We start from the raw sequence: 27237 nt of genomic DNA on the forward strand, positions 1-27237 counted from the left end.
TGAACTCACAGACTGCAAGATCATGACCTGAGCCGAAGTCGGATGCTCAACCGACTGAGCCACCCAGGCACCCCAAGACTTTATTCTTAAGTAATCTCTACACCCACCGTGGGACTTGAACTCACAACCCCGAGATCAAGAGTGGCTCCACCAGCTGAGCCAGCCAGGCATCCCAAGAAATGCTCTGTTTTGTTTTGACAATTAGAAACAGTGCTCCAATGCTCCAGTATAGTGTGGAACTTATAAATAGAGGTTCTAGAATCACACTGCCTGGGATTGGATTGGGCCCTAGTATCTCCAGCTGAGTAATCTGGGCAGTAACTTAGCTCAAGTCCCCTTATTTGTGGGACTGGGATTAATGACACCACCTATTCATACGGTTTAGCACCATACTTAGCATGTGGCATAAGCATTCAGTAAATATTATCCTCTCTGTAACAAAAAATAATTGTTGATGTATAAGAATAATGTCTATAGAACAGATTCCCAGAAGTGGTATTATTTAACCAAAGGGTATAAACACTTTAGGACTCTTGATAGGTATTGATAAATTGCTTTTCACAAATTTGTACTAATTTACCTGCCTATCAGCAGTACAGTGCCAAAAATGAATGTGGGTTTAATCTTTTTAAAAATTTAAGACATGAAAATATTAAGTTTTAATTTCTTTTTACTACTAGGTTTTTTTTTTTTTTTACTCTATATGTTTATCTTCTATTTATATTTATCTTGCTTGAATTTATCTATTCTCAACTACTGTGCCATTTTCTAACATGGTCTTTGTATTTATCTGGTCAATTTATATGAGTTGTATACAGCACTGATAGTTTAATTCTGTATCATTTAGGCATTTTCTAGTTGTTTCTAATTTAATTGTTTTAAAAATGAATTCAAGTTACCTTTTAAATTAAAAATATGAAGATATTAAAACAAAAGAGCATATATATTTGTACAATTTAAAGTTTAATAATAAATTGAACACCTCTGTACTCCCCACTCAGTGTAAGAAGGACCAACGCTTTAGATGGCTGCTAGCAACTCCACAATCCTATTCTCCCCAAGCCCTGGGGGTGTGAAAGTTTGCATTTCATTTCCTGTTTTTAAAAATAATTTTACCAGATACTCATGTATCCCTAAATAATATACTGCTTGATTTTGCCTGTTTTCTTCTTTTTTTATTAAAAAAATTTTTAATACAATTTATTGTCAAGTTAGCTAACATACAGTGTATACAGTGTGCTCTTGGCCTCGGGAGTAGATTCCCATGATTCATCACTTACATTGCTCATCCCAACAAGTGCCCTGCTCAATGCCCATCTCCCATTTTTCCCACCTCCCTGGCCCCCCACCCCCATCAACCATCAGTTTGTTCTCTGTATTTAAGAGTCTCTTGTGGTTTGCCTCCCTCTCTGTAACTATTTTTCTTCCTTCCCTTCCCTGATGGTCTTCTGTTAAGTTTCTCAAATTCCACACATAAATGAAAATATATGATATTGTGTTTCTCTGATTGACTTATTTTACTTAGCATAATACCCTCCAATTCCACCCACATTGTTGCAAATGGCAAGATTTCATTGTTTTTCATCACTGAGTAGTATTCCATTGTGTGTGTGTGTGTGTTTTGTGTGTGTGTGTGTGTGTGTGTGTGTATATATATATATATATATATATATATATATATACCACATCTTCTTTATCCATTCATCAGTTAATGGACATTTGGGCTCTTTCCATAATTTGGCTATTGATAGCCAAAATGTAGGAGTGCATTTATACGAAAGTTGAAAACAGGCAAAATCACTCTGGAAAATTGTGTGGAGGTTCCTCAAAAAATTAAAAATAGAATTTCCCTACAACCAATTTATAGCGCTGCTATAAACATTGGGGTACACGTGCCCCTATGAATCAGCACTCCTGTATCCTTTGCATTAATTCCTACCAGTGCTATTGCTGGGTTGTAGGGTAATGCTAGTTTTAATTTTCTGAGGAAACTCCATACAATTTTCCAGAGTGATTTTGCGTGTTTTCAACTTTCATATAAATGCAATCCTACTGTGTGCATGTCTCTATGACCTGTCGTGGTGCTGGGTGTATTATATATCGGGTCTCCACTTGAAAACCTATTTCTGGGTTATCTAGTCTGTTCTGCTGGTCTATTGTCTCTGGGTTAATACCACAAAGTCTTCAATATTATAGCTTTATAATAGGTCTTAATATTCAGTAGGACAAACCTCTGCATCTGTGTTTCAGGAGTGTCTTGGCTATACTTGGCCCCTGCTCTTCCATCTACATGCAAGAAGAGACTTGTAAAATTCAATGGAAAAAACCTATGATTCAGAATTGTACCGAATCTATAAATCACCTTGAGAGAATTGATAGCTTTATGATGTCTTGTTTATGAAAAAGACACGTGTTTCCATTTGTATTTGTGGTAGAGGCAGATTTTGCCATTTGTTTTTTCTGCGGACTTTCACTCACGGAGGTGAGGTCACGGTCTTTGGAACTTTGTGGAAATTCTCTGAGGCCTGGGTTTAAAGTGTGGTCCCAGCAAAGAGAAATTTTTTTTGTACCTGCTAAACGCTTGGGAGTACTGGCAGTCTCGGACCACTTGAGCTAAGTTGTCAGATTGGGGGGTTTCAGGCCACAGAGGCAGGATGGGTGCCCAGGATTTGTGTGATAGTACCTGGTTTGTGGGTTTGGAGATCTCAGTGCTAAACCAGATGAGGATTTCCTCATTGCACTTCACTAGGTTAGTTTTTTTTTTTTTTCCTTATGTCATCCATTTAGTGGGTTATCTTAGAGCATTCCAGCGTTGAGGGTTTCTGTTCTGATTTCCCATCTCGTAAAAAACTCAGGCTTTTCTCCTGCAGCCCTCACACTCAAGAGGTTTATTAAAGCTCGAGTATTAGGTCACCAGGGATCAGCAGATGGCTCAGGACAGACACTCACCACGTAACTTCTCTGGCCCCCACGGATTTCCTTGGCATTCCAGCCAACTTGACCACGCATTTAAAAGAACTGCTTTCGGGCGGCTGGGTGGCGCAGTCGGTTAAGCGTCCGACTTCAGCCAGGTCACGATCTCGCGGTCCGTGAGTTCGAGCCCCGCGTCGGGCTCTGGGCTGATGGCTCGGAGCCTGGAGCCTGTTTCCGATTCTGTGTCTCCCTCTCTCTCTGCCCCTCCCCCGTTCATGCTCTGTCTCTCTCTGTCCCAAAAATAAATAAACGTTGAAAAAAAAATTTTTTAAAGAACTGCTTTTTTTTTTTTTTAATGTGTGTTTTTAAAAAAGAAATACTTTATCCAGCATTTTTAGGTGTTCTTTACTGGGAGAGTTACTCTGAATAGACAGGACGCTATATGGCTAAAAATAGAAGTCCATAATCACTTTTTGAATTTTTTTCTAAAATCTTAATGTTTTATGATGCTTTAACATCTTATTTTATTTATTTTTATTTTTTTGTGGTTATATGGGTTTTCAAAAAAAATTTTTTTAATGTTTATTTTTGAAAGAGTGCTAGGTGGGAGGGGCTTTCTTTAGCTATCAGCACAAAGCCTGACATGAGGCTTGAACTCACAAACCATGAGATCCTGACCTGAGCCAAAGTCAGATGTTCAATGGACTGAGCCACCCAGGTGCTCCTGTAGTTTTTTGCTTTTATTAACACAAATGTGTCATTCACCTAAGCTATGTGTCATTTTCTTCACTGCCTAGCCTGGCATTCGGAGTGGTGACTCTGATGGCCAACTGGGCTGCTCTTTCCACAATAGCTTTGAGGTTCTTGGAGGAGACGCTGTGGGTAATCCCTGTACAATAAAATTTGTTGCACATCAGCAGCACTTCAAGCTCCTGGACACTGTGGACTAGAAACTTCCAGAAGCCACTGGGCAGTGTGTGCTTTGTTTTCTTGTTGTTCCCAATGCTTTGGCCTTTTTATTTTAATTTAACTTTTTTAAATGTTTAATAATTTTTGAGAGAGAGGGAGACAGAGTGGACAAGTGGGGGAGGGGCAGAGAGAGAGGGAGACACAGAATCTGAAGCAGGTTCCAGGCCCTGAGCGGTCAGCACCGAGCCCGCCTTGGGGCTCAAACTCACAAACCGTGAGATCATCCCTGGAGCTGAAGTCAGATGCTTAACCAACTGAGCCACCCAGGCGCCCCTGCTTTGGCCTTTTAAATAATGAGATATTTGAGATACACAAAAGTATATGGAATATTGTAGTGAAACTTCATCCAGTTTAATAAATCAAGCGTTACCAAACATCGTTTGCTATGATTTTAGCAGTGTGGAAATCCCATAGGTAGTCACTTTCCTTCTTTCAGAATCACGTGGTAGTGAAGAACTCTGGCTCTGGAGTTACAGAGACCTGGGTTCTAATCCGATCTCAAGCACTGGAGAATACACATTCTGGGAGTCTCCCCAGACCAAAGCCTCCTTTTCTGAGAACCACCCCCAGGAATGTACCCTATAATCATGTTTATGCTGTGTGGTGGCCTGCCTGGACATATTTGATTGGATCAGAGGAGGAAACAGGATTAATCAAATTGCCTCTCCAAATATTTGGAGCTGTTACCACCTGGATTGAAAACAAGCAAACTCGGAAGCTATGGTGGGTGGGTGGGGGCAACTATATTTGGCTCTGCACATATGGAGCAGCAGAGCCAATGCCACCAGCATAGAAAAGAAGGAAACAGAAGAAGATGTGCAGAGAATGAAGCAAGAGACCTCGAGGACGAAAGACAGAAAGGAAGACACAGATGGACTTTTAACCGCCAACATGAATTCTGGGAATTCACACTGTTCCCAGCAGATTTCGAATTCCTGATTCAAGTGCATCTTGATGCCTGATGTTCCTACCCTTGGGTTCCTGGTAACAGGAACTGTTCTTAAATCTCCTTTTTGTGCAGGAGGGGGAGCCGATCAACTCAAACAGGTCTCTATTGCTTACAGTGTAAGAAAACCTGATTCTAACAATTATTTACCAGCTGTGTAACTTTAGGCAAGTTCTTTAACCTCCTGGCCTCATTGTCCTCGTTGGTGAAATGGGACAGTAAGAACACTTATCTGCCAGGGTTGCGGTAAGGATTATGTGAGTTAATAAATATAAAGTGTTTGACAAAGTGCTTGGCATGTGTTATGTTCTCAATACATTAGATGCTATTTTTATTACTGATTTTTTTTCCCAGTCAGGTAACTATACCGAGTACAGGACACTCTGTGAAGCCACGGAGGATTACGCAACACCACTATAACAGATTCAGAGCCACTCCCTGTCTTGTCACCTTCTGAAACAGAGATCTCTACCACCTAAGCACTTCCCTGAAAGTCTTGGGTCACAGAGAGACCAGAGTGAGGGCTGAGAACAGTGGAGGAGGAAGCAGACTGCTGCTGGCCCCTTGCCTTTTCGGGGAAATGGAAATCCGTGAGAGTCCTGAGGGAATTGTAAGCAGGAGGGAATGTTTGCCTTGATGGCTGCCAAAGTCTCAGAGGCTTGTTTCCTGGTTTTATTTATTTATTTTTGTTTAAAAAAATGTTTATTTTTTAAAGAGAATGTGAGCTGGGGAAGGGGCAGAGAGAGAGAGAGAGGGAGAGGGAGAGAGAGAGAGAGAGAGAGAGAGAATTCCAAGCAAGCTCCGTGCTGTCCACACAGAGCCCGACTCGGGGCTCAGTCCCACAAACCGTGACATTGTGACCTGAGCTGAAATCAAGATTCAGACACTTAACCTACTGAGCCACCCAGGCGTCCCACGTTGCTTGGTTTCAGTACAGCCCGATCCCCATTTGACGACGCTTGGTTTAGACTATTAATTGTTAAATATGGGTCATCAGGGTAATGATCATTGGTAAATTAGCAGATTGTGTTGCTGCTGACATCCGTTTCCCTAAGGAGACTCTCTAGTTCACTGGCAGTTAGTGTGCCCATGTGGGACTGTTAACCACCAGTAACAACAACAACAACAACAACAAAGCAAAATGAGTCTTGAGAAAAGAGTTCTATCAGCACATTTTTAGGGTGTGCAATGAGATGATGACTTGCTACATGAGTATACTGTTAAAGTGACTACCACAATGGGGTTAGTCAATACCTCTGTCATCACTTCACAAAGTTACCTTTTTGGTTTTTTGGCAAGAACGCTTAACATCTACTCTTTTAGCAACTTTCAAGTGTATAATACAGTATTGTTAACTAGAGTCACCATGCTGTACATTAGATGCTCAGAACTTATTCATCTTATCCCTGGAAGTTTGTACCCTCTGATCAACATCCCCCTATTTCCCCATCTCCCAGTCCCTGGCAATCACTGCTCTACTCTCTTTGTAGCATTTAGGTTTCTTTAGATTCCACGTCTTAGGGAAATCATATAGTATTTGTCTTTCTTTGTCTGATTTACTTCACATAGCATAATGCCCTCAAGGTCCATCCATGTTGTGGCAAATGGCAGGACTTCCTTTTTCGTGGCTGGATGATATCGTGCGTGTCTGTGTGTGTGTGTGTGTGTGTGTGTGTGTGTTCTTTATCGATTCATCTATGCACAGATGTTGTTTCCATCTCTTGGATATTGTGAGTAATGCTGCAGTGAACCCAGAAGTACAGATGTCTCTTTGAGATAGTGATTTTATTTCCTTCAGATGTATACCCAGAAGTGGGATTGCTTGATCATATGGTAGTTCCAATTAAAAAAAATTTTTGTTAATGTTTATTTATTTTTGAGAGAGAAAGAGAGACAGAGAGAGGGAGGGAGAGAATGGAGCAGGGGAGGGGGAGAGAGGGAGGCAGAATCCGGAGCAGACTCCAAGCTCTGAGCTGTCAGCAGAGAGAGCCCAATGTGGGGCTCGAACTCAAGAACCGTGAGACCATGACCTGAGCCGAAGTTGGGTGCTTAACCAACTGAGCCACCCAAGCGCCCCGGGAGTTCTAATGTTTTGAGGAACCTCCAACTGTTTTCCCATACTGGCTGTACCGATTCACATTCCTTCTGACAGTGCACAAAGCTTCCCTCCTTTTCTCCACACCCGCACTAGCACTTATCTCTTGTCTTTTTGAAAACAGCCTTTCTACTCAGCCATCAGAAAGAATGAAATCTTGCCATTTGCAATGACAAGGATGGAGCTAGAGTGTATAATGCTAAGCGAAATAAGTCAATCAGATAAAGAACAAATACCATATGATTTCACTCATATGTGGAATTTAAGAAACAAAACAGATGAACATATGGGAAGGGAGGGGGGAGAAGGGAGAGGAAGAATCCACAAGAGGCTCTTAATGATAGAGAACAAACTGTGGGTTGATGGAGGGCAAGTGGGTGGGAGGTGGGTGATGGGTACTAAGGCGGCACTTGTGATGAGCACTGGGCATTGTATGTAAGTGATGAACCACTGAATTCTCCTCCTGAAACCAATATTGCACTGTATGTTGACTAAAATTTAAATTAAGAAAAAATAAAAAAAGAAAAAGAAAATAGCCTTTCTAACAGATGTGAAGTGATATATATCTCACTATGGTTTTGATTTGCATTCCTTGATTAGCGATGTTGAGCATCTTTTCACATACCTGTTGGTCATTGCTACTGCCCTTCCATAGATTGCTTTTTCATTTTGTTGATTGTTTCTTTTGCTGTGCAGAAGCTTTTTAGTTTGATGTAGTCCCACTGGTTTATTTTTACTTTTGTTGTTTGTGCTCTTGGTATCATATCTAAAAAATCGCTGCCAAGAACAATGGCAAGGAACTTTTCCCCTATGTTTTTTTTTTTTTTAATTTATTTTTGAGAGAGGGACAGAGTGCAAGCTGGGAAGGGGCAGAGAGAGAAGGGGACACAGAGTCTGAAGCAGGCTCCAGGCTTTGAGCTGTCAGCACGGAGCCCGACACGGGACTCGAACCCGTGAACCACGAGATCATGACCGGAGCCGAAGTCGGGCACTAACAGAGCCACCCAGGTGCACCTCCCCCTCCCCGCCCTGCTATGTTTTAATTCTAAGAGTTTTATAGTTTCAGGCCTTACCTTTAAGTCTTCAATCCATGTCAAGTTAATTTTTGTGAGTGGTGTAAGGGATCTGATTTCGTTCATTTTCATGATTGGTTATCCAATTTTCCCAAAGCCATCTATTGAAGAGACGGTCCTCTCCCCAATGAGTGTTCTTGGCTCCCTTGTCAAATATTAGTTGGCCATTGATACATGGTTTTTTTCTGGGCTCTTGATTCTGTTCCATTAGTTTATGTGTCTATTTTTATGCCAGGACTATACTATTTGATTACTATACCTTTCTAACATAGTTTGAAATAAGGCAGGCATGATGCCTACAGCTTTGTTCTTCTTTCTCAAGATTGCTTTGGCTATTTGAGGTCTTTTGTGGTTCCGTACAAATTTTAGGACTTTTTTTTTCCTGTGACAAATGCCAAATGCCATTGGAATCTTGATAGGGATTGTACTGAATCTATAGATGGTTTTAGATAGTATGAACAATTTAATAATAATAGGTCTTCCAATCCATTAGCCCAGGACATCTTTCCACTTACGTGTGTCTTCTCAGTTTCTTGCATCAAAGTCTTATAGTTTCCATGTCCTCTTTTGACACAAGGTAGTAACATTAAAAAAATCATAGTTTGTGGGCGCCTGGGGGGCTCGGTCAGTTAAGCGTTCAACTTTGGCTCAGGTCATGATCTCATTGTTTGTGAGCCCTTATAGTTTTCACCTCCTTGGTTAATTTATTCCAAAGTATTTCATTGTTTCTGATGCTATTGTAAATGGGACTGTTGTCTAGATTTCTTTTTCAGATATTTCAGTGTTGGTGCATAGAAATACAACTGAGTTTTGTATGATTTTGTATTCTGAGCACATCACTTTTCAAAGGTTTGATACTTACCATTTAAAAACTGTATTTTGGGTTATGTATGATACATAAAATGTCCTTAAGTTGTTTTAAAATATGTTGCTATGACCATGTAAGTCTAGAAGTGTTCTCTGTTCTACAGAGTTCTCAGCTCCTCAGGAGATTAATTCAGAGATTTACCTAGGCAAACTTGGGAATCAGTCTCTGGCACTAGGTTGTGGATGACAATAATTTTTAGCCTTCTTTTCTTAAAGCATAAAAAGTTCATAAACATCACTATGTAATGGTGATATAAATCAAAACTATTGTGGGAAAGTCACCCATAATTCCATCACCTTAACAAATTAACCATTTTTATTTTTCCATGTTGTCTATATATCTTTTAATGCTGACTAACATATCTCTTTAAATTACAAATTACTACTAATCCAAATGCAAGCTGTGTGAGCTATGAGAGATGCTTACAACGTATTTGAGGGATAGGACCACACAAGAGATTTGATTCATCTGCCTTTAGAAACTTTTGACACAAGGTAGTAACACTAAAAAATCATAATTTGTGGGCACCTGGGTGGCTCAGTCAGTTAAGCGTTTGACTTTGGCTCAGGTTATGATCTCATGGTTTGTGGGTTCAAGCCCCACATCAGGCTCTGCACTGACAGCATGGAGTCTGCTTTGAATTCTCTCTCTCCCTGTCTCTCTTCCCCTTCCCCGCTCTCTCTCTTTCAAAATAATTAAACATAAAAAAATCATAATGTGTATACACATCTCCTCTCCTGCACTAGATTATAATCTCAGAGAACAAATGAGGATCGTGGTTTTTGTTCACTATTGCACTCCCTGAAATACACAGTGTGTACCTTGTACATAAAGGACAATAGTAAATATTTGTTGAAAAGTGAATGGGGCCCTCAAGATGGATGTGCAGCTACCGGAGGCTGAGACCAGGAGGGGAAAGCAAAGTTTCCTGTTCTCTCAGTTTCTCCCTCGCTTGGCCAGTGACAGTCTTGCGTGAGAAGAGGGCCGAAGGGGTGGGTGTGGGGACACCACCGTGGATCTACTCAATGTAACTCTCTGGAGTCCCTGTCTACTCGTAGCTACCACAGGCTCTCATCTCCACTTAGCCAGAGACCAGAGAAAACCACTAGGAGATCTTTGAGACACTCTTGTCTTCCATAGCAGCCAGAGATTCAAGAGGATTCATGAGGGCATAGCCAGAGTAACAAATACACAGTCCCAGAAGAGGCACCCTAGGGAGTGCCCTGTGCAGTTATGGGCCTGAGGACACGATGTGAGTTGGAAATAGACAGTTGTGGGGTTTTTAAAAGTTTGTTTGTTTATTTATTTACTTATAGCATGAGCAGGGGAGGGGGAGAGAGAAAGGGAGAGAGAGAATCCCAAGTAGGCTCTGAGCTGTCGGCGCAGAGCCCAACATGGGGCTTAGGAATCCGTGAGATCATGACCTGAGCCAAAACCAAGAGTCGGGACACCTAATTGACAGAGTCACCCAGGCGCCCCTGGAAATAGACAGTTGTTAAACATGTAGCAGCACACCTGCGCCAGGACAAAGAGCCACACACGTGGAGATTTTTGTGACTGAAAACAAATAGACAAAGTCAGCAGCTTCATCAGTGATGGTTGCCTAATATCTCATATGGCCAGAGAGGAGGGAACATTTGCACTCAGAATTCATCATGTAGGGACAAGACCACGCCAGCCGTTCCCAGTAGAGACCAGCAAGGGTCCCGGATACCACCCGGATCTGAGGTCCCTCTCCCCCACTACCTTGCCGTCCCCATCATTGAACCACTATCCTCAGGACATCACCGAGCACCTACCCTGGTGACTGAATTATCCCAGAGACCGCTCAAAAGCTAACACAGAGAGACTTTGGGTTGGCCAGTTCAACAAATTTCATATTGTAACCAAAGAAAGTAAAGCTTGACAAAGTCTCCTTGGCCAGTAGGAAATGAATTTCTATAGGAGTTGAGATCCTTGTATTTACTGAAAGAGGAGAAAGATTTTTTTTTTTCTAATGGTGAGAAATACTGGCCTAGACTAGAGGAGAGATACTTACTTCCTGTAGACCTCATGATTATGTGATCTTTGATCTTGATCTGATATATAATTAGGCTGAAAAAAATATATATCAAACAGGATCTATTATTCTAAGTTCCAAAAATCATCATTAAATTAAAAAACAGTGTCTTGATAATGGTGCTGAGAGGGGGTAGGCTAAGGTCAAGAACGTAGGCTGCGTCCATTACTTGGTGCATTTTAAAGATAGTGATTTTACATTTTACAGGCTATTTGGACCTGGCTATGTCAAAATGCTGTTTAAAAAGGCCCTGCTTCAGGGGCACCTGGGTGGCTTAGTCAGTTAGGCGTCCGACTTCTGCTCAGGTCATGATCTTACCGTTCGTGAGTTAGAACCCCGTATTGGGCTCTGTGCTGATAGCTGGGAGCCTGGAGCCTGCTTTAGATTCTCTGTCTCCCCCTCTCTCTGCCTCTGTCTCTCTCTCAAAAATAAACATTTTTAAAATATTTAAAAATGCCCTGCTTCAGACCCATGTCTTGTCTGGTCTTCTAACCACAGTCTACTGTAACTGCTGTACCTCCTTTTCCTTAACACTTCAGCCTAAAGAACACAGGAGTGGTTTCCTGGTGACAGTGGTCACTAAGGATCTATTCATAAGCAACCAGCAGCAGTGGCAGAAGGAAAGGCTGTGCAATTTATTTTTCTTCATCACATTTTGGGGGGCATAAATTTTAAAAAGCCTAGTCATTCAGAGAGTTGCAGAAGGTGGATAATACTCTTTGCTGGCTGGACAATGTGAAAATACTGTAGCGCAGAATGGGAACTAGAAGACAATTCCATTTTCGTAAGAAGTCCCTCATATGCCTGAGATGTTACAGTTTTCTTCAAACAGTGGGAGGTGAGGGGTGTCTGGGTGGCTCAGTCAGTTGAGCATCTGACTCCGGCTCAGGTCATGATCTCATGGTCCATGAGTTCAAGCCCCACGTGGGGCTCTGTGCTGACAGCTCAGAGCCTGGAGACTGCTTTGGATTCTGTGTCTCCCTCTCCTGCTCACACACACTCTCTCTCATACAAATAAATAAACATTAAAAAAAAATTTTTTTTTAAATTTTTTTAACATTTATTTATTTTTGAGACAGAGAGAGACAGAGCATGAACGGGGGAGGGGCAGAGAGAGAGGGAGACACAGAATCTGAAACAGGCCCCGGGCTCTGAGCTGTCAGCACAGAGCCTGACGCGGGGCTCGAACTCACAGACTGTGAGATCATGACCCGAGCTGAAGTCGGACGCTCAACCGACTGAGCCACCCAGGCACCCCCCCCCAAAAAAATTTTTTTTAAAGAGGCAGGAGTTGAGGTAGGGGACCAAGGAGTAAAGAGGAAGAGATTCGTTCATTTCATCAATATTTATTGAACCCTACCATATTCCAGGTGCTTTTCAAAGCAAAGATCTTTGAACTTGGAGCTTGAGTTCCAGCAGCCTATTGCTGAATACTTTTAACTTCTTGTTATATGAGAATGGCCTGGTTTTGACACTTGCAACTGAATGTGATCCTAGTGATATGGGACTTTTCGGGCACAGTAGTGCTCACTCTGCTGATCAAACATCCTCAGAAGCAGTGACTGTAACTCGACTTTACTCTTTCCAGGGTCAAGGACTCTCTGGCTGCCATTTTCTGTTTGCTTGGGGATATTTCTTTCATATTCCAGGTTTTCCTCAAATGTCTGGCTTCCTTGGCTGGCCACTAATCTTTAAGACTGATTCATGAAAAAGCTCTTTGGGAGCTCCAGGTGCATTGACAAGGTTTATTGCCTGAAGAGCCTTGCTGTAGGGGCCCTGGGTCCAGAACCAGCCTTATTATTTGGGGACTCTCTAATGTCAGTGTCTGGAGGTCTTTCCTCTGGGACTGTCTAGTTTCTTCAGAGGAGAATCTCTGAGTGCATACGAGCAGGGGACAGGGACATACCTGACCTAAGCTAATAGGTCAGTGCTAACTTCTTACCTAATACTCCAGTTTTTAACTCAATGACTGGTCCTCATCCTGCATGTGGCTTAGTCTCCAAGTCCAGAGCTTCTTGGGTTAATTTTCCCAGAAGATAAACCTCCATTCTCCTGTGAGGTGGCATTTCTCTGGCTCCTTAGCGTGGAGAAGGGGACCTGGGACTAGAGGTCCAACCGTTTTCCACATAGAGCTCACCAATCCTGTTACTTTTAGAGTTCACCTACACTTCTACCTTTTGTGGTCCAAGCACCCAGACTCTCAGTTTCTAGCTCATTATTCACTGGAAATCCCCCTCTGAGATGCTTGGATTTCAACTTCCTCTGTTCCATTGGGTTAGTTATTACTTCTCCATTCACTTTTCATCTTTTAGAAGCTTGTTGAATCGTCTTTGTTTCTGTTTCCTCTCCAATTTTTTCTTGTTGGGGCGAATACCTCTTTGCTGTATTCTTTTACTGTTATTTTACTAGCGTTCGGGAGAAAGCACAGGTGTGTGGCCACACTAGAATGTTTTCCTTCATTTTCCCAATTGACCTCATTTTGAATCTCAGGAACTGCGATAGCAAATATCCTAATAACTGGCTGTAGGAAGGAAAACCCCCGAGAATGGTTTAATGGGTCAGCACATCGTGGTAGGAGCTTGAATCACTTGTCAGTGAAAGAAACCCTACTTAAACAGGCCTAAGGAAAAGAATTTATTGGCTCATAAAAGTTGGGAGGTTCAGGGGGTTGAATGGACAATTTTGGTCTAAAAGAGAAATTCACGGAGGGCGCCTGGGTGGCTTAGTCAGTTAAGCGTCCAACTTCGGCTCAGATCTTGAGGTTTGTGAGTTCCAGCCCTGTGTCGGGCTCTGTGCTAACAGCTCAGAGCCTGGAGTCTGCTTTGGATTCTGTGTCTCCCTCTCTCTCTCTGCCCCTCCCCCACTCACACTCTGTCTCTCTCTCTCTCTCTCTCTCTCTCTCTTAAAAGTAAACATTAAAAAGTTTAAAAACAAAAGAGAAATTCATGGAGATAATCTATCATGTAGGAGGAAGAAAAGCTATCTGCATTAGCCAGTGAAGATAAAATAAGTTAAAGCAGTAAATTCAGGGCAAAGTGAACATGTCAGCCAAAAGCTTTGGAGACAAAACAAGGAAAATGGGCAGGAACTGCAGAATATCTGCTTTTGTGAACACAAAGGCAAGAGGAGCCAAGCACACAGTGGGGATTGAACTTGGGATGGTTCAAGCTTCATTAAAGTTGTGATGTGCTCTTTCTCCACAAGTGTTCTTTCTTTCTTTCTTTTTTTTTTTTTTAAGTAATCTCTACACCCAACGTGGGACTCAAATTCACAACCCCAAGATCAAGAGTCGTGTGCTCTGTGGACTGAACCAGCCAGGCACCCCTACCCACAGGTCTTCTGACGATGGGACATCTTTGTGATAATGACAAAGAGCACATGCAAAAAATTAAGTAACAATTAGCAGCAAAGCCACAGGTAGTGTAGCTAACTAAACCGTGGGAGACTATCTGGAGGGGAGTTTTGGAAGTGATTTGATCACAGATAAAAGAATAATGTCATTAGGAAAATTATTTGTTTATAAAAAGTATTACCTAGATCCTGTGGGCTTGAGAGGGCTTCTAGATACTTCTACACTGTTCTCTCCCTGACTTTGACCCAAGTGAATGAAAGTAAAGAACCGTGTGCTTGCACACTCTTATTGCCTCACCGGCTGCTTTACTGGCACCACTGCCCAGAAGCAAATCCCAGGAACCCAGGACTGGGAAGTGGTAGGAGTTTTTACTCTTGATGAGCCAGGGAAATTGATTTGGGATTGAAGTCATTGAGCCTCCTCCTCCAGAATGGATGGTAGGAGAAGAAAGGGGAGACATCACGAATCTGGCTTCAGGCATAACTGGATCCAGGAGTTCAAATGGTGTCATCAGGCCTGTTTCCTAGCTCTGCTTATCTCTTGCAATTTCATTCTGGGCTTCTTCAGCCCCAGATGCCTATGCTCCCAGCTTAGCAGATCTAACGAAAAGGAGAATCTTTCCGAATAGTTCTGACCAAAAACTCCTGGAAGCAATTCTGATATGTTCTGCTGGGTTACATATACATCTCTGAAATGAGCAATGACACTGAAGAAACAAGGAACTCTGACTGGCCTGCCTTAGTCGCTTGCACACTTCTGCGACGATGGCCATGTGAGTGAGAGTTCAGCCCCACCTAAGACAGGGGAGTGGGTTCCTCCCAGGAAAGAAGAGTTCTGACATAAAGGGGAGGAATCAGACTGTTAAAAACAAGAGATGTCCATAACAGGTTCATGTGCCACTAATGGATTAGAATCTCATCCTTGTGTGGTGACCGGCATGGCCCCTAATAGGGAGTATAGCACTCGAACATTCTAAGCTTTTGGAATAAAGATGGAACTGATTTATTCTGCATAATTTTCTTGAAAGATTTTTTTTAGTATATGTGCTGCTGAAGCGAGCACTTAAAAGGTTTTTTTAAAGTAATCTCTATACCCAGTGTGAGGCTCAAACTCACAACCCAGAGATCAACAGTCATGTGCTCTACCGACTGAGCCAGCCAGGCGCCCCTGTTCTACATAATTTTAAGTAAATTTTCATTTGGTGTGATGACCATAGCACCTGCAGAAATGATGCGATTACAGTCTCATTCTTTAGACTCCGTAAATACCAGCTTAAAAATCTGGTAGTTGTGGCGGCACTTGGGTGGCTCAGTCGGTTGAGTATCCGACTTCGGCTCAGGCCATGATTTCATGGTTCACGAGTTTAAGCCGCATGTCAGGCTCTGTGCGGACAGCATTCAGATTCTATGTTTCCCTCGCTATCGGCCCCTTTCTCACTTGCACTCTGTCTCTCTCTCTCTCAAAAACAAATAAACACATTAACAAAAATTTTTTTTAATCTGGTAATTGTGAACATGGAGACTGGCAGAGGCTAATAGCAGAGGAATAATTTGAGTAGGGCATGTGCCCCTATTGACTTGTCAATGCCCAGCCTGGCATTTCATTTCAATGTCCCCCTTTATCAAAAGTTTTCAGTCCCATTTATTGGAATTTTTTCCTCCACTAGAAAATAATTTAATGATTACCTTGTATGTAAATTATACCAAAAATAGCTACCTATGAGAAAAAATTACTTGCTTTACATTTTATTTATAGTCAACTTTTCTGAAATACAATTTTATAAAGTGAGGAGTACCTATGGAATATAAAATTGGGAATGAGTGGGGAATTTTCTTGTGGTAAACCAGCTGTAGTTGGAATGTTCTCACACCTGTTCAGCCCATGGAAACCAAAGAAGTCACATTAACAATACACGCCCACCTAAAAGACTTCAATAACTTTCCCCCATAAAATCTTCACTAATTAATTTGGGGGTTGTGAATGAGTTTCTTACATGTGCTTAGGAACAAACGTGCTCATGTTCCTGTGGTGGTCCATCTCCTGGTGGAAGTCCTTCTTCAAAATCTATTTGAAGGAGGCACCCACCGTGTTGCTAGGACCTGCCATGTAAATTCTGCTTTTCTGCTGCTCTGACCTACAGGCACTTGGTAGGCATGATTTGCTCCATCCACTCAGAAATGAAGACAATGCCCTCAGCCCACTCTGTCCTTTCTTACCTGGGTCTCAAAACAGCACTGTGTGTGCCCAATCCAATGAAGTATCATAAGAAAGTTTCAGCTTCTTCTTCTTTTTTTAAAGTTTATTTATTTATTTTGAGACAGAGAGCACAGGTGGGGGAGGGGCAGAGAGAAGGAGAGAGAGAATCCCAAGCAGGCTCTGCACTGTCAGCACAGAGCCCAACACAGGGCTGGAACCCGTGAAGCGTGAGATCATGACCTGAGCTGAGGCCAAGAGTCAGACGCTTACGTGAGTGAGCCACCCAGGCACCCCATCAGCTTCTAATTCTAACACTTCTTTTTGCAAGGACCGAGTGGGTCCATAGGAACAGGTAGGTCGGGGTGGAGTAGACGTGGAGAGGTGAGAAACCATGCCTTCCACTCTGCTCTCCCAGATTCTTGCTTGAAATCTTCTCTTTTCCTTTCTTTCTCAGCCTCCAAATTCTCCAAGGCTCCGAATGTAACTCACTGAATCAAGTGTCAAACACCCCTGTATTTGTTTATAGATTCAAATTTACATCGCAGAGCAGGAGAAGGTATGTATCAGCTACCCACATCCCCACCTGTGCCAAAGCTTAGTAAGTCCACCGGATCACCTGCCTCTCAGACAGATTCCTTTTCAGAACAATGTCTTTGAGACTTGCAAAAATCATTTTAATCATCTGTACTAATGGAGCAAGGAAGAGAATGGCTGTATAAGTGTTGACAATGGTTTTTTTCTTTCCGAATCCTACAGTGTTAGAGTAGCCTACACTTTGTCCTATATTATACACTTGCCCTATTACTCAGCACATGTTCATAACTGAGGTTCTATTTCTTGTGTTCACATCCATTATATAAGACAAGTGCTGTAAAGTATTCTGCATATTAGATGCTGTAATCCCTAATACATTTTTTTTTTTTTACATTGGGCATCGTCCAAATATTTTCAGTGACTTTCTTGTTGAAGCCAAACACAACATTAAGTTCTTACTCAAATCATAGGGATCGGTGATGAAATAATTCTCAATTCATTTTTTTTTTCTTGCACAAAGTTTCTTTTGAAATCAGTGGGAATTTTGAATGTGGGCTAGCTCCAAGAAGCATTCTGCAGAATAAGAATCATTTCCAGTATTAATGGGTCATTGTGTCCTTTCGCATCTGAATCACCTATCAGTTTGGCTCCCTTAAAAATGATTTTGCAACCATCTGAGGAATTTCTTTTGATGATAAGACTATAGTGGGAAGGTGAAAATTATCTCTTGCCATTTATAATGACATGGATGCAGCTAGAGAGTATGATGGTAATGAAATGTCAGTCAAAGACAAACACCATATGATTCCACACATATGTGGAATTCAATAAACAAAACAAATGAGCAAAGAGGAAGACAGACAAACCAAGGAAGAGACTTTTTTTTTTTTTTTTTTAAACTATAGAGAACAAACTGATGGTTACCAGAGGGGAGGGGATGACAGGATGGGTGAAATAGGTGATGGGGAGGGACTAAGAAGTGCACTTGTGATAAGCACAGGGTGATGTATGGAAGTGCTGAATCACTATATTGTACACCTGAAACTAATATAACACTGTATGTTAACTAACTGGAATTAAAATAAAAACTTTCAAAATTAACAACAAAAAAAGAAAATTATCTCTAATAATGAAATGTATAATAATCTTTAAAGATTAAAACTCTTAAGAAGAGTTTGTGAATCATAACAGTACTCAGTTTTATTTTAACCCTCTTAATATTTTTATTGCCAAAATATTAAAGAGAATGTTTAAAAGCTTCAGTAGGGGCGCCTGGGTGGCGCAGTCGGTTAAGCGTCCGACTTCAGCCAGGTCACGATCTCGCGCTCCGCGAGTTCGAGCCCCGCGTCAGGCTCTGGGCTGATGGCTCAGAGCCTGGAGCCTGCTTCCGATTCTGTGTTTCCCTCTCTCTCTGCCCCTCCCCCGTTCATGCTCTGTCTCTCTCTGTCCCAAAAATAAATAAACATTGAAAAAAAAAAATTTTTAAAGCTTCAGTAATTTCATCACCCTGTTAAAGATGTCTTTTTAATTTTTCTTTAACATTGATTTATTTTAGAGAGACAGAGCATGAGCAGGGGAGGGGCAGAGAGAGAGGGAGACACAGAATCCGAAGCAGGCTCCAGGCTCCAAGCTATCAGCACAGAGCCCGACGCGGGACTCAAACTTACGAACTGGGAGATCATGACCTGAGCAGAAGTTGGACGCTTGACTGACTGAGCCACCCAGGTGCCCCTAATTTTTCTTTAAAAAAATTTTTTTTGTTCATTTATTTTTTGAGAAAGAGAGAGAGTGGGAGGGGAGGGGCAAAAAGTGGGGAGACACAGAATCTGAAGCAGGCTCCAGGCTCTGAGCTGTCAGCACAGAGCCTGACATGGTGCTTGAACTCGCGAACCGCGAGATCATGACCTCAGCCGAAGTCCGTCGCTTAACCAACTGAGCCACCCAGGAGCTCCATCTTTTTAATTTTTCTAAATTTCCTTCCACCTTTGTCCATAGGTGCCTATATTTTATATAACCACGATCACAGAATATGCACGATACACATAATTCATCTACTAAGGATTCTCAGCTAGGGGAGATTGTCCCCCAGGAGACAGTTGGGAAGGTCTGCAGACATTTTGATTGTCCCTGTTAGGGACAGGTCGGTGCTAGTGGCATCTAGGGAGCAGGCTGTTCAACAAACATACTACAGTGTGTAGCTCCCTCTCAAAAAAAGAATTATCCAATCCAAAATGTCAATAGTACGGTAGTGCCAGGGTTGAGAAACCCTTGTACGCGCGTGCACACACACACACGCGCACACACACACATTATGCTTTTTAACAACTATTAAATTCTTTTTTATTTTTACAAGTTAAAAAAATTTTTTTTTAACGTTTTATTTATTTTTGAGACAGAGACAGACAGAGCATGAATGGGGGAGGGGCAGAGAGAGAGGGAGACACAGAATCGGAATCAGGCTCCAGGCTCTGAGCCATCAGCCCAGAGCCCGACGCGGGGCTCGAACTCACGGACTGCGAGATCGTGACCTGAGCTGAAGTCGGACACTTAACCGACTGAGCCACCCAGGCACCCCTTTACAAGTTTTTTATAATTATCACTTATTTCATCCAGTTGATGATCACGATTTATGTAACGATTTCCCCACTCTTAGATATCACAACATTATGAAAATTTTCATACAGATGGCTTCTGTATTAGTTTGAATTAATTTCTCATGAGTAAAATGACCTCAGTAAAGGGTATTATTGTTTTTAACGACTCTTAAACTTGGTAGGGGGACCTTATAAACATTAACTTTGGCAAAATACATTAATTATTATTATTAGTTTCTCAAAGCCAATTAAAATTTGCCTTTAACCAGTTTCTAATGCTGTAATTTTGTGTTGAGAGTTCTCTAGCAAGGTAACTCTAGTTTTTGTTTAATTTGACAAGGATACAAAGGCACTAACAAATTAATGAGTTGATGAATTAAAAAAAATTTTTTTAATGTTTATTTTTGAGAGAGAGAGAGAGAGAGAGAGCAAGCTGGGGAGGGGTAGAGAAAGGGGGGCAGAGGATCTGAGGTGGGCTCTGTGCCAACAGCAATGAGCCCGATGTGGGGCTCCGACTCACACACCGTGAGACCATGACCTGAGCCAAAGTCAGACGCTCAACCGACTGAGCCACCCAGGTGCCTCAACTGATGAATTTTTAATAACTAGGAAATATGTGTATATGGCACAAAATTGTAAAGTGTAAAAGAATCTGTATTCTTTTAAGCTGTGGTTTCCAGCAATCCTGTATCCCTCCCTGGAGGGGCTAACATAGGTATGTTAGGTACAGGCTAGACACTGTCATTACCAAGAGATCCCAAACTAAGGCATAAAAGCGAAACAGAAGTTCGTCTTTCTCATGTACCAGTCTGGAAGTATGTGGTTCAGGCCGCGGAGTGGCTTTGCTCCATAAAAATCATCCAGGGACCTAGTGCCTTCGATTTTGCTGCTCTGCCATCTTTTATAGTGTTCTGCATGGTGAAAGCTAATTCAATCCCACATCTGCACTCCAGCATGTGGGAAGGGAAAGAGAGAACATGGAGGCAAACAATATCTTTTTTAAGCAAATCATGCAGACAGAGAAGGGATTTAAGTTCCACCATCCTACCTACTCATATTGCGCTGGCGAGAACGTTGTCACGTGGCCACACCCGGCTACAAAGGGGGCTGGGAATGCAGTCTTTAGTGAGGTGGCTGTAGGTCCAGCTGAAAATGCAGAAGAGAATTGATGTTGTAGCTGTGGGTGTCTAAAAGTAAGAATCGATTCATTCCCAATGTGGCAATGATGTCAACTGGATTATGAATCACTGAATCTGTCTCAGGATTGAATTGTGGGGATGTCTGGCATGTCACAATTAGATCCCTTCAAAGAACCAGGAATACAGTAAACAGCAATCAATACAAGCCTGATTCTTCAGACCATTTCATTTCTAGATCATTTATCTCCTTTAACCCACTCTTCTCTGTCTTCTATTTGAATTTCTAAGGCTGGGGCTTGGTAATCTGGAGGTCACTGGCAATCTTCCTTCCCCACAACAATACTGGGCAGACTTAATCTTTTGAAGTTGTGAACTGGGTGAAATTTATCTTTGGGGATCTCAGCTCCTTGCCCTCCATCCCTGGGCCTACAACAGCCATGGTGCCCCAACCATTCAGGACCCCACACCACAGGTCTCGCAGGCTTGCTCTCCGTGTAAGGCTATGACTACAAAATTCTCTCTTTTCTTTTCCTTTTTTTTTTTTTTAATTTTTTTAACGTTTATTTATTTTTGAGACAGAGAGCGACAGAGCATGAACAGGGGAGGGGCAGAGAGAGAGGGAGTCACAGAATCTGAAACAGGCTGCAGGCTCTGAGCGGTCAGCACAGAGCCCGACGCGGGGCTTGAACTCACGGACGGTGAGATCATGACGTGAGCCGAAGTCGGACGCTTAACCGACCAAGCCACCCAGGCGCCCCTCTCTTTTCTTTTCTTACCCAACAACTACACTTTGAGTTGCTCCACTTCTAGCTGGTTGATAAGGCTGGGAGGTTGGGGACAGAGAAGGGATTTAAGGAGTGGTTGAAAAGTTGCTGCTTGTGAAAAAAACAACAACTCAATTTGACTAACTAAAACTGTTGCCTCACCTGGTTTAAAAGGATTAGAGTTTGTCTTACTGTCTGCAGGACACACACACACACACACACACACACACACAGATTTTCTAGGTCTAAATTGCAGATGTACACATTGGTATTTATGAAGAAACAGTTCCAAATATTGTTTTTATAAATTTCCCCTTCTTTTGTGCAAAAAACCATTGCACTCTAGAAATAATCAAGCAGATTGACTTTCTCTCCTCTCCCTCCCTAGGTCATTTTGATGTCATTGGCAGAAGAGCTGAAGCCATCTTAAAGACCTTGCTTGAGATAACATGATATACCAATATTATCTTTTCTCACTCTAAATCTTCATTATAAGAGTTGACTTGGTGATATGTAAGTTGACTACAGATACCTTTAGTTCTCTAAACTTGTTGCAAGAAGTTAATATTTTTAAAAGATTCCAGAAAGAGCACATGAATTGGCCACTACTTGCGAAGACTCAGTAACTGACATGTTTATTCAAATAGTTCAATGCTTCCCACATCACAGTACAGGGAAAAAATATTAGTACTTGCATGACACACTGAGGGAAGCTGGAGCCAACTGGCTTGGAGTCTGTGTGTGCCCGTAGCCTCACCTAGCTGTCCCAAGGGATGAAGGGAATCATTACCTCAGCACACCGCATTCACTGGGCAGCCTGGTGGAGGAGACGTATCTAACATGCTGCTGTGCGAAATGTGGTCTTCAACATCAGCAGCAGCAGCAGCACTTGGAAGCTTGTTAGAAATGCAAAATTGTAGGCTCTATGCCAATTTACTGAGTCGGAATCTGCATTTTCATAAGATTCCCAGGTGATTTATATGCACATTGAAGTTTGAAAGCACCAATCTAAGAAAACAGGTCGATTTCTTTAGGTGAGTGTGGAGGATACAGAGGATTGCACCTGGCAGTCATTACATCCTCCTTCTCGCTTTGGAGTATGCTTCCTGTGCTGCAGAGGCTGATAAGCACAAATGACACCCTCCAGACTCTCTTGCAGCTATTACCATGGAAGTACTTAGGTTTCAACAATTAGCAGAGGCTTCCACGGAAGCCCTGGAAGGCTGCCTCTCTGCTGCCAGGATCGCGGAGGCATTGTCTCTTCCGTATAGGTTCTAGCGTTCAGTCATTCGCTTTGTGACCATTGGGAAGCTTGGGGTGGGGCATCCATTTTGCAGGTTCGGGTGATGGTTAGTAGCGTAGGACTCTGGGGCTGGCTGTGGAAGTGGATTCTGGTGGCTGCCAGACAGCGGCCGTGTTGGTGCAGTTCTGCAGCTGTCAGGTCTGAGTGAGGGAGAGCACAGCTCTTTTGGTATCCTAGTTCTGAGGTGGGGTTTTGAGAATCATTCTAGTACTACTCTCCATTATTCTTAAAGGACTTTAATACCTCCAGCTTAAACTAACTGGAATGGATTCTGTTCTCTGAAACTAAACTTTGACTGATAAGAGTCTGTGTTTTCAGGATCATGCATGTATTCACTGATTTATTTAGCAAGTATTTATTGAGGGCCTTCTCTGAACAGGTATACACACACACACACACACACACACATATTATATGATTAAATATTATATTCCTAAGAAAGTAGTTCCATCCAAATAGGGCAGAAAAATTAAAAGTTCCAATTCCAATCTAATCACTACAAAAAAAAAATACTTCATATGTCCTCATTGTTATACTGGAAAGAAGATGGCAACTTAGAGACAAAACATTAACTTTTCTGAACTTTGCCACATGGGGATAGTAAGGACTTACCCTGTCTACCTCATAAAGTTTCTGTGAAAATCAAATAAGGCAAGATATATGAAACTGCTTCGTACATATTAAAGTGCTATGTAGTGCTGGTTATTTTATTTGTAAGTAGTAATAATAGTAAATTTATCCTACAAACTTTTAGCTTTGGATGCTTATTTAAATTTTTTTTTAACGTTTATTTATTTTTGAGACAGAGAGAGACAGAGCATGAACGGGGGAGGGTCAGAGAGAGGGAGACACAGAATCTGAAACAGGCTCCAGGCTCTGAACTGTCAGCACAGAGCCCGACGCGGGGCTCAAACTCACGGACCGTGAGATCATGACCTGAGCCAAAGTCGGCCGCTTAACCGACTGAGACGCCCAGGCGCCCCTTGCTTTGGATGCTTATGATAGCACCTTTAAAGAAAACTATTTTTGCTTGCCTAATCCTTCTTTTGGTGCAAATTCTGATGTTCATGTAATGGCATTCTTAAAGATAAATCAGAGAGTGACTGCTTTGTGAAAGGAATTTTCACTTTTTTTTTTTTTTTCAACGTTTATTTATTTTTGGGACAGAGAGAGACAGAGCATGAACGGGGGAGGGGCAGAGAGAGAGGGAGACACAGAATCGGAAACAGGCTCCAGGCTCTGAGCCATCAGCCCAGAGCCCGACGCGGGGCTCGAACTCCCGGACCGTGAGATCGTGACCTGGCTGAAGTCGGACGCTTAACCGACTGCGCCACCCAGGCGCCCCAGGAATTTTCACTTTTGAAAAGGATTCACAATAGGAATTCTTTCATTAGATGTGTCTCATTTAATACAATTGGTTGATGTATGAATTTAAATTAAAAAAATTTTTTTCAATGTTTTATTTATTTTTGAGACAGAGAGAGACAGAGCATGAGCCGGGGAGGGGCATAGAGAGAGGGAGACACAGAATCTGAAGCAGTCTCCAGGATCCGTGCCGTCAGCACAGAGCCCAACGTGGGGCTCGAACTCATGAACCGCGAGATCATGACCTGAGCCGAAGTCGGAAGCCCAACCGACTGAGCCACCCAGGCGCGCCTATGAATTTAAATCATACACATTTTGGTACATCCAGTGTACAAAATTAGCTTAGTTGGTTGAAAAATGTAATTATTATTATTACGATTATTATTATTTTATTTATTTTTGAGAGAGAGAGAGAGAGAATGAGCCAAGGAGGGGCAGAGACAGAGGGAGAACAGGATCCGAAGCAGGCTCCAGGCTCTGAGCTGTCAGCACAGAGCCCAATGTGGGGCTTGAACTCACAAACCATGAGCCAAAGTCGGACGCTCAACCAACTGGGCCACCCAGACAGCCCTGTAATTATATTTTTTAAGTGAGCTCATTTCAAATACGGGTGAGGAGCAAATCAAATTATAGATCAATCTTTGAGACAAACACATAGACATATCTTGCAAAGCTTCCATTCTATGTTTTATGTCCGTTTTCTTGAGGTATGTGAAAGAGAAGCTTAATTCAGACCAATAAATGTCTGGCCAGTGCCTTCTCTGTACAACGTTATAGGTGACGAAGATGCAAAGATGAATGAGACAGTCATTCCCTGTGCTCCAGTCCAGTCCAGCATGTCAAAAGCAGCAGCCAGTCATACATGTGGGTACTGGTCACTTAAAATGTGGCCAGTGTGACTCAGAAACGGAATTTTACATTTTATTTAATTTTAACTAATTTAAATAAAAGTAGCCATGTGTGACTAGTGGCCACTGTATTGAATGGCACAGGCCTAGCCAAACTCAGTAGCTGACTTGTGGTTAGGATGCATGGAAAAAACACTTTTCTTCTGTCTTAAAACAAAGGTGGTCTATTAACTTTCTGGTCTTAGGGGTGGTGGTGGGGAAAGTGCCACGATGGTTTGGGAAAGTACATAGTATCAAGGGAAACAGTTATACAATTCTGTTAAAAATCTATTCTATTTGATTCAAATGTCCCCTAACATATTCAGAATGCAACGATACCACCAGGCCAAAAAAGCTGAAGACAGCAAAGGTCAAAAAACAGGTGTAAGGGGCGCCTGAGTGGCTCAGTCAGTTAAGCATCCGACGTCAGCTCAGGTCATGATCTCATTGGTTCGTGGGTTCGAGCCCCGTGTTGGGCTCTGTGCTGACAGCTCAGAGCCTGGAGCCTGTTTCAGATTCTGTGTCTCCCTCTCTCTGTCCCTCCCCTGCTTGCGCTCTGTCTCTCTCTCTCAAAAATAAATAAAAACATTAAAAAAAAAAAAAAGGCCTGAAAAACCTAGTTTATGTGTTATCTGTAGTATTCCTTGTCATTTTTAGAGTGGTCCCAGCATCAAAGATCAGGAAGGAAGAAGGAGTGAATTAGTAACTTACTTACTAACGAAACTTCCCTGATGGAGTGAAGTGGGCCATTTCCAAGATATTTTTATTTTTCTCAAATTAAAAAAGACAGAAAAGAACTAAGAGCTCATGCTTAACAACAAAAAGGTATTAAGAACTACTTATTACTACCAACTATTTCACATTCCACACAATTGGGAATGATCAGTAGCACTTAATACCCTTTTGTTAAGTGTTAGCAACTACTTGTTAATTTTGTTTTATCTATATTTTCATACGCAAGGTGAATTTACTTTGACAGATTCTACTTAGTCTCAACTGTGGATAGAAATGCCATGATTTTACTCTTTTTACTTACGAAAATTATTTTTAAAGATGTGTGAAGCAGTCTCAATTCACAGGAGTTAGAAGTGGAAATAGTTTAAGTATTATTTCTAAGACTAAGTGGCTATAACAAGAATCTGAACTTTAGCTATCATTATTTGGTATATGAGCTAGTTCTGTAAGGTTAATCAATTTTATTTTTGCTGACTTATCACAGATTGTTATTTATTTATTTATTTATTTATTTATTTTTAAAGAGGCCAAACATGGTTGTAGTTCTAGCCCCAAAGGAGATGTGCATGATGATAGCAACTGAAAAAGAATACCACTGTGGTTACACTTGACTACACAGTGAGCTAATAGTGCTCGGGGCACTTCCTGCGGGGTGCATCCTCTTGGAACAGTGGCTTCTTTTGACCCTAACAAACCAAATGTGGATCAAATTAAAGGGACTAGCTTGGGCAACAGCACCACAGTGCCCTTTCTTGGGGATCTCTGTGAAACATGGCAGTGGTATCATCACAAACATATTCTGGATTTGACAAAGTTTCATGGGAACTAATTGATTTCATAGGAACTAATTGACTGGGATTCTCCCTCTTTCTCTGCCCCTCCCTGCTCATGTTCTCTCTGTCTCTCTCAAAATAAATAAATAAAACTTTAAAAACTTTTAAAAAATAGCAGCAATATTGAAAATTGAGTTTGGGCATGAAAAGTTCACAATTTGCATCTCTGGTTCAAATGAGGTATCATCAGAAGATTGTGATACTTTTCTCATGATTTTTGAGCCTTTTTCTATAGAAATTAAATTTATAAATGAACATTAAATTGGGGCATCTGGGTGGCTCAGTCAGTTAAGTGTCCGACTCTTGGTTTCAGCTCAGATCATGATCTCATGGTTCATGAGTTCAAACCCCAAGTTTGAGCCCTGTGTTGGGCTCTGCACTAAACAGCATGGAACCTGCTTGGGATTGTCTCTCTGTCCCTCCCCCCTTCACACACACACACACACACACACACACACACACACTCTCAAAATAAATAAATAAACATTAGAAAAAAAGATACTAAAACAGTGTATTATATTTGTAATTTCTTATGGAGGTGAATTGAATTTCCTTATACCAATGAAAATGGTGAAAATTATAATCTATTCAACTCTTTCTAGACATACAGCT

The 27237-nt window shown here is 41.8% G+C and overlaps 1 protein-coding gene across 3 annotated transcripts in view; it reads right to left on the reverse strand.

The window, feature by feature from the left end:
* GALM (galactose mutarotase) overlaps positions 1 to 27237 on the reverse strand; it is a 116368-nt gene that overhangs the window by 84539 nt on the left and 4592 nt on the right. For 2 of the 3 annotated variants that reach the window (XM_030311266.1, XM_032592698.1), the window contains exon 2: positions 20652 to 20745. The exons of the other annotated variant lie outside the window; for it this stretch is intronic. In XM_030311266.1, the coding sequence (XP_030167126.1) occupies positions 20652 to 20655 (4 nt within the window). In that variant the 5' untranslated portion in view covers positions 20656 to 20745. The remainder of the gene's footprint in view (positions 1 to 20651; positions 20746 to 27237) is intronic. 3 annotated transcript variants of the gene reach the window in all.

The sequence above is a fragment of the Lynx canadensis genome, chromosome A3 (assembly GCF_007474595.2).
Source record: "Lynx canadensis isolate LIC74 chromosome A3, mLynCan4.pri.v2, whole genome shotgun sequence".
In the NCBI taxonomy this organism is placed as follows: domain Eukaryota; kingdom Metazoa; phylum Chordata; class Mammalia; order Carnivora; family Felidae; genus Lynx; species Lynx canadensis.